The sequence below is a fragment of the Diospyros lotus genome, chromosome 6, assembly GCF_014633365.1.
Source record: "Diospyros lotus cultivar Yz01 chromosome 6, ASM1463336v1, whole genome shotgun sequence".
Classification (NCBI taxonomy): Eukaryota; Viridiplantae; Streptophyta; class Magnoliopsida; order Ericales; family Ebenaceae; genus Diospyros; species Diospyros lotus.
This window is the reverse complement of record NC_068343.1, coordinates 45,377,651-45,386,807: the sequence shown is the minus strand read 5'-3', so window position 1 is coordinate 45,386,807 and position 9,157 is coordinate 45,377,651. Positions and strand designations below refer to the sequence as shown.

Genomic DNA, 9,157 nt, shown 5'->3' with positions numbered 1-9,157 from the left:
CAACATCGATGGGTACACTACTCTATCTATAGCGTCATTAATTAATATTGTTATAATTAATTAATTCAATATTTAGTTTAGTTAAATTATGTAACTTGAATATATATATATACTTGACCTATATATCAAATAGATGGATCAAGAATAATAACCAAAACATATAACTTTATTTATTTATATTTAATTACTGTGTCCGTGGGTGGACGGACGGACGGACACCAATACTGCTTTAATTTAGTTGCACTTATTTAAGTAAATTATTACAACTTCACGATAGATAGATAGATAGATAGATGTAGTTCTATCGTGATTTTTTTTGGCAACTAATTAAGTAATCTTACAAGTGAAAAATTCTGTAGCGAGCATATATATATAGTCTGCAAGAAAATGTTTCAGGACAACTTTTTTGTATCGATATGAATTCACTCGCTGAAATTTGACTTTCATGAATGAATTTATAACGATACAAATTCTGTTGTCTTGAAATTTTTTCCTGCATATATTCACGCTAGAGAACCTTCCATCTCGATCGGTGGTGCATATTACTCCTGTGAGTGACCGACTTCTCTGTTCTTGATGATTATGAAATTGAAAGAGGTGTTGCTCAGAACAAGGCGTCCACCATACTCATAACTGATCCCAACATCACTGCACAGAGCTGCACTGTTTCTGCAAGGGCAGTGAACCAACTTGTAGAAAGGATAATCACAGGTGCCGCCAACCTTCTTGATGTAGAACCAGTTAGGGTAGGTTTCCGGTCCGAACTCTCCTTCGATGCCGTCGGTGGTTATGAACCACTTCCCTGCCCATGGTTGGTAGTCACCAACCCTCCAAACGGTCGATGTCTGGTTGCAGCTGAAGAGAGGTCCTTCGGTGAACTTGATGTTGAGATTGGTGTCGGTATTGACGACGCCATTTATGTCGGTTACAGGTGAAAATCTTACCGGAATTCCTCTGAAGAAGAGTCCAGTTCCCCAGGCGACGTCAACGGGACATGTGTTGTTTAGACCAGGAAGTGCTAAGACTCCTCCCTCGCCTGCACCCCAAAAAAGAGATCTGATGAAGTAATCCTGGCCGACGAGGACCTTGTCGCCATTGCCATCTCGCAAAGCAATAGGCAACGAGACTAGTGGTTTTGTAGTGAAAGCAAGGAGAAAGAAGGAGAGTGCTATTAGTGCTGATGATGGACTCTTCATGAGGAAGGAGAGTGCTGGTACGTATTATTATTTTATTAGCTTTGGTTGATCGATGTGGGGAAATTGAATGGAGAAGAACTTGAATTTATAGAGATTCAAGGTGAGGTCCACTGTGCTATAACTTCATCCCATCATTCACCATTGAAGTTGAAAAAAATTGAAACTAAAATTAATTATTATTTTTTTTTTTGAGGTCAATAAATTTGCAACATTTTGATTTATCTAGCTATTGAAAAAGATATATATATATATATATTTTATCTCCAAAGCACATATAAAAATGGTTAGACCACGATAAATTAAGATTCGCATAAATAAATTATAGATTCGATTTTTTGTTCTGTACAGTGAGATAAATTATTTATCTGTAATTTATCTATTTTATTGAAATTGAGAGTACGATCGGCAAGGGACCTCGCAAGAATAATAATCCGAGGATTATCTATTTTATTGAAATTGAGAGTACGATCGGCAAGGGACCTCGCAAGAATAATAATCCGAGGATGTCTTTCTCTTAAAAGCGTTAATTAATGCTTGCGTTCACCTTTTGTAAATGTAATGTATACTTTGATTAAAAAAAAAAAAGTTAAAAATCAATCAACGTACACTATAAAGATTAAAGGATAATATATAATGTATAATGATACAAATTCCACTTTAGAGTTTTACTAAAACTGTGAACTTTTAGTGGGCTTTGGGTCTTAATTAATGCTTTATTGTTTTATAAGACTCAATTTCAGTAGATGCAGATTCAATGTCTGATCTTTAAAAAAAGGAAATAGCGGAGCTAGATATTTTAGGATGGAGGACTAATCTATTATTATCGAAAAATTTAATGGGCCAAAGTATAATTACTATAACAATTTGAGATAAATAGATAAAATTTAAAAAATCACTGAAATTACATTCAATCATATATAATTATCACTTGACATCACCCATTAGTTTATTTTCAAGGGCAATTATTATTTTAGTCCCTATGTTTTGAGACTGAGTCCAATTTTTAACTATGTTTGGTGAAAGAGAAAAATAGTCCCTAAAGTTTAAAAATCGAATCAAATTAGTCCCAACAGTCAATCAACTGACAGGGGCAAATTTGTCATTTCAAATTGCAACATATATAGGATGTGATGATAGTTTTTGGGACCGACCACCATGTGCCACCTTTGCGACTGGACCTCGGGAATAGAATTTCGGACTTGACAATGTTGGACCTTGGTGATAGAACCTGCAAGATAATAGAGTGACAGGGCTAAGGTCCCCGACCTGGGGTGGACTCCGACACTTAAATTAGTAGAGTAAATATAAATAGTAATAAATGTAAGAGCTGGAGAGCTTGGTCATACCTGTTGAGGACCCTTTCTTTTTCTAGGCGAGTCCATTATGAGGTTCCCGAGATAAGAGGGCACGACTCTCGAGGACCCTGGTCAAGTTGGAACGAGTCTCGTGGTTCAGCTCGAATTTTTCAGACTCCACTTTGGACTATTGACTTGCCACGTGTCAATCTCTCGGACAATCTATGTGGCGAGCGATGCCACCAGCATGTAAGGGTATTCTTATAATTTTAGGCAATACCACATCATGATGTAAACACGTGTAGGTGTTAGATAAATTCAAAAATGATTAAATTTAAAAAGAAAAAAAATGATCAGTAAATTTGTTAATGCTGAAATGCTTGTGTTTAATTTCAAATCTTTTGCTTAGTGTTGTTGCCAAATATATACAACAATGAAATTTATAATACATGTGGGGAATACAACTTGATGCCAGTATAATCATCTCGGACTACAAAATAATTCAAAGACCGAAGAATAACTGAATAGTCCAGGGTGACACTAGCAAGGCCTCAATAGATGTGGATTAGGCTGGAATGAAGTAGGAATCCAATGGGGCGTGGGCTCGGAATGGTCTTTAGGGGTTTTATGTGCGAAGTGTTTAGGATAGTTCTTGAACAACATGCAACTTAAGGGCCTCCAAGCAAGATCTCCAATAGATCGGGCCTTCGAGCACCAGGGATGAGTGATTTGGGACTTGGCCTGCAGGCACAAAAGCAATTAGAAGGCCACGTGGGGGACTCCCTCACGTGGGCCCTCCAACGACCAAATCAAATGATGTTCTAACAAATATATACCATGCATGTCAAAGATGGTATGCATGGCATTGTCGATGCGTGCATAGATGCTCATGCTGATGAATAGTGTTTGGTGAATAATGACTCCTTGGTGAATAATATTGTAGCAATAATTGACATTGTAGAAATAGTAATAATCAGCATTGTTGAAATAGTGATAGATGAATAGTGATGATGAATAGTATTAATCGATTGGTCAGAAATAATTGCATGCCCCCCAAAATGATGAATGGCCTTGAGATAATCGACTGCCCCCTTTGAACCAATTGGTTTTGAGAGAGAATAAAGTTTTCTTCTCAGGGTTCGATCTCTGAATGAAGAGGTGAGCTTGGTATTTATAGAAGAGGAAGGTGGAGGACATGTGGCTGTAATCCTAGGCTTTTCGGGCACACATGGCGGCCATTTAAAGGCATTAGGAGTCGATTTTCTTGGAGAGATTGAGAGGAAAAAGAGAGAAAATGAGAGAAATAGGTGGGGATTTAGCATAGCCGAGTCCCCAAGCCCTAGCCGCACATGCCTGTTGCCCTTATAGGGGGCAGTCGGTTCCCCTTGCTCAGGAAGAACTGGTTGGCCTCCAACAAAGTCCTTTGCCATTTTTTGCTATTTTTTTTTATTTTTTTAAAATTTCCTTATTTTTAACTATTTTGTTGTTTAATTTTTACCCTAGCTCGTATTTCCAATTTTATAGAGATTTCTAAAATTTACGGGCATATCAATCAGTAATAAGAGAGTAAATCGCATGAGCTTAATTATATCCCTTGAAAAATGATCTAACATTCAATGGTACCTACACAAATATTGGAAGGAATTTATATGTTCATATATATCACTTTTTTTTTATTATATGATAAATTGTTAAGGGACTATAATTAATAAATAAATAAGCAATTTTAAAAGAATAAATAAATAAATATAGAATGGGAAAATATATGGCAAATAATATTAGAAGAAATAAATAAATAATATGACAAATTTGTGACTTCACCATATATGTACAACCCCACTACCAGTTGTCAGGGAAAAAACATATTAAATAAAACAATTTCAAAAATAAAAAAATAATAAATAATTTCAAAAATAACATAAGGGTAAAAAAAAATTGTAATATTTACTTGTGAGTAAGGGTAAAACGGTCCGTTGAACTTGAAACTGAGACCAAGGGTAAAATATCTTTTCACATTCTCTGTTAAGTTTAAACATAAGTTGACGGAAGAGGGGGACTATTTTGATCCAATTTTTAAAATTTTTAGATTATTTTTATCTTTAACCAAATATAGTTAAAAAGTTGTCTCTTTTTCAAAATATAGGGACTAAAATGATAATTGCCCTATTTTCAAAAAAAATAAAAATCATGAAGCTAAAACAATACCCATAAAAATCTATAATTATAAAAAAAATTATAATAAACTAAATTTTATGGAAAAGATTGAGTACTGACGTCTTTCACAAGGGCATGTATTAATTAAAGATAAAAAAATCTCATATTTATTTTTTGTTGTTGTTTTATTTATTTAGTTTAGGGTGTACAAATTAAAAAGGTTTTTATAAAAAAAAATTATATGTATAATCAGAATAAATTTTTACATGGTACCAAATATAAGTTATTTAATATTTTTCAAAAAATATAAAACTATCACTTTAGTGATTTAATTAAAGATATCAAACTATTGATGCAAAGATAAATAAGGAGACAAAATTTCAAATTATAGTCATATATTAACAATTATGATGTAATAAAATTAATTTAGAATTTTTGAATTCATTGATTAGATAGTTTAATTAGTGTAGGTATAATAAAACATATTATAATTTTATATTTATATAATAATGAAAATAAAATTAAAAATAAGCATGCTGGTACTAGAATTTCGAACGAGAGAAGTGTGCGAATTAGGATATATTCATGAAACAGAAAAAACAAAAATAAAAAGCTCAATAGATAGATATTGTTTAATTAGGAAATGACAATTAAGTTTGTAAAGTTAATAAAAGTTGAAACAAATTTTCAATAATTGTGGGGTACTACACTACACTACACTACACTACCCCACCTGGACTGGAATCACAAATATGATGGGAGGGGTACCCACCACCTAACCTAGGCATGCATGCATGCATGCGTTAAATATGAACTTCTAGGTGGCATTAAAAATAAGATTTTGAGATAAATACATTTTTTTATTTATACTGTACCGGCGGCTGGCCCATGTGTGTACATACATTCATGTTAAATATGAACATCGATGCATTAAAAATTTTACGATAAATGCATTTTTTATATAATGAATAATCAATATTAATAAAATTTCCAACCATTGATGCAGGCTCTTTTATTCACAACCCTTGGATTGATACAATAATAATTGTTATTTGATAGTGCTTATTATAATACAATAAGGATAAGGCATGCATGGCATGAACTTTGTATGTGGTTGTGGCATGTAAAATGAGTTTTTAGAAGAAAAATATTTCTGCCAAGTCTTCTATATATATCATCGACTTTATATTTTAATATCTTCTATTATAATGATTTCTTGTTTGATGTCTTGGATTTTATACACGTTAGGATGGTCCAAAATTCTGACAGCAGAAGTATTTTTGTCTTTGCAATTATTATTATTATTATTATTATTATTATTATTATTATTATTATTATTATTATTATTATTTTGTGCCTTTTTGAAGTAATCACATTTTAGATTTTAATTACTTTAATTAGATGGTTGGTTTGGATGGAGGACGCTTCCTCCTTATTGTAATCGGAATTTCATTGTAGGATTCTCTTCATATATAGTTTGTAATCTTCTTTTATTATTATTTTTTCTCATTTTTTGTGTTTAATGATTATGTGTAGAACAATACTATAACACATCTCAAATTAAAACATCTTCTTGATTTAAAAACAAATTAATAATACTTTTTATGCATGTTTACAATTGTATGTTCTCTCTGCATATATATATATATATGTTTATATATGAAGTTTATTGTGTGTAAAATAAGAATTTGATGGATGGCATATATATATATACATTGATTTGAAGGTAGCTCTATATAAGTTGTAGTGGACACGAATTTTATTAATTTGATCATCCATATATAATATCACAATAATGCTATATATATAGGAGTGGATATATAATATATTTGTAAGATTTGAATCATCTATTGATCTTTTACATAGATTTTAAAGATCAGATGTTATGTGACCACTAAAAGATGGTTGATCAGAATTTACTTTCTCTATTTTGTAGGAAAATCACCAAATAAGTTCAGAATTTTCTTTTTTTATAATTCTAAATAGTTTGCTTCTTTTTCATTTTTTTTTTATCAAATTAATCCTCTTATTGTTTGTTTAAAGTGCCAAATATATTGGTTTCGCTTACCAATTTTCGATGATTAATGTTCACTATTTTAAGGATAAAATTATATTTTAATTAATATATATTACAATATTATCAACATGTCTGTATAGCATTCGATATTGTCAAAAAAAGAAAAATAAAACTATTAAAAATAATAGTTATAAATTTATATATAATTATCAATGATTTAATTGCAAAAGGGTCCAATTTGATCACATTTTAAAATATCGAACAATGATTTGGTATTTGTTAAAAATATAATATTCAATCTTTGGGTTAAATTTGTCAAAAAAAAAGTTTTTGGCATCCTTAATTATCAGCTTATCTTTTTTTTTTGTTAATACACTATCACGAGCGCCCCCACAGCTCGATCCCACAATTTCTGTAAGAAATGTAAATCAAACTACCCAATAAACAATTCAACCCCTAGCCTTTCCTGTGAACACGATGAGAAAGGCATCAGCTTATCTTAATTAGACCACCTGCATGCGTCTAAATTTGGATAGAAATTCTTGAAAGTCCATTTGAAAATTTGATAACTTAGGTATGTGAAAGTCTTTGAAACTATTATTGTATATTGGACCACATCATTTAATTATTTTGTCGTATATATATATATATTATTGTACGTTTAATTAGACCACTCTATAACTATTTTTCTTACAAAATTATATATAAAGGACTACCACACACGTTTTACATATTAGTTGATATATTATTTATAAACTATTTATGTACATTGAATTTAGTAACACACATTTTAAACATTGATGTCCTATCATTTTTTTTCTTCCTTCATAAATTGAAAAAGTGAGCAATGTATCGGTGGAGTAGTCAAAGGCAATATTGGAATATCCATTTCATGAACAATTAGAGAAAGCCAAAAAAAAAAAAATAACAATATTGCATATATATAGATCCATAAATCATGTGAAATTAAAGTTGATGCGTCTCGTATCATTAATTATTTTGTCTTTATCTCTATATATATATATTATGATAAAATAGTCGTCAAATTTTTTTTCGTCCATTTTCACTTTCTATTTCAATATTTTGTTTATTTTTTTGCTTATCCAAAATGAAATTTTTATATATCATTAATTAAGTCTAGATTTATGAAAAATATGTAGTTTTTGAAACCTATAAATAGTTTTATTTATGGTTGAATAGTGTTTGAAGAATGTGTAAACATGCTGGTATGTGAAAAGGCAAGATCTAATTCATATTATTAATTTTTAAATATTAACATAAAATTTTAATTAAAATAAATTACAGAAAAATGAGACTTTTTTAAATCGAAAGAAATCTTAAGATATCAAGTAATATTGCTAAATACTGACTACTAAGTATATTTTTTTAAAAAAACAAATTTAATTTTTATTTTATTTTTCATAATTTACCTCTCATTCTCTCTCAATAAAGCTACCATTCAAAACTTTAAAGCCCTTAATTAGTTTCAGAACTATGCAAAAAAAAGTACAAATCTTATATATGTTTATGTTACTACTTAATTTTGAAAAATAATTAGTTTGTAGGTTATGTTAAATTAGTTATTTAGGTAAAATTGAATTATTTTAAATAAGTCGTTTAAGTTATTTTGATAAAATTAATATTTTGTATAGGCTATTTATATTTATCATATATTTTATATTTTTATTATTTATGTTACTAATTTTTTATATATTGTCATATTATTTATTATTTTATATAATCTATTTATATTTATCATATGTTAAATTAATTATTAGTTTATGAAAAATGTGTCATTTTTGAAACCTGTAGATGGAATTTATGGTTGTGAGATTGTCAATTTTAAATAAATTCAATGGAGATGAACTAGTATCTATAATAACAAAAGAAATTATATCATATCGATAAAGAAAGTCCACAAAATTAAACAGCATATATAGATGGTTTTGTCATTTCATGTTCTAAGCTCACTAAATTCTATCTCAATGCAGCTAAAAAGGGTATTAGCTTAAAATGCTTGTAGTGTGCATAAGGTTTGTAATAGAATAATGGATTGGGTACTTAAAATTATCTGAATAAAAATATGCTTTCAATTATTATTATTATTATTATTATTATTATTATTATTATTATTATTAAATTATTAAGAATTTAGTGTTGAGGAAGGAGGACATGACTACTCGTGGACAGGGGCGGGCGGGAACTGGGACCTGGCCCCTAGAAATTTTGGAAAAATTATATATATATATTAAATGAAATTAATATTTTAATTTTTCTTTAGTTAGATAAATAAAAATAAATAATACATATTTGTCTTTATAACAAAATGAGAGGAATACTGACCTTAAAAGTGCTAAAAAATTAAGTTAAGGTGATTTGATTAATTTAATTGTTTATTTGTTATAGTACAAAATGATGTAGGGATCTTTATTATTAGTGCAAACAACTTTTTAGGTGTATGAGATTAAAAAATTGAACTTACTAAAAAAAAAAAT

The 9,157-nt window shown here is 29.6% G+C and overlaps 1 protein-coding gene across 1 annotated transcript; it reads right to left on the bottom strand.

The window, feature by feature from the left end:
• Nucleotides 1–542: 542 nt before the first annotated feature.
• Nucleotides 543–1,196, bottom strand: LOC127804573 (21 kDa seed protein-like). Its single transcript, XM_052341446.1, has one exon. The coding sequence runs from the start codon at nt 1,194–1,196 to the stop codon at nt 543–545; it is 654 nt and encodes a 217-aa protein (XP_052197406.1).
• Nucleotides 1,197–9,157: the final 7,961 nt, after the last annotated feature.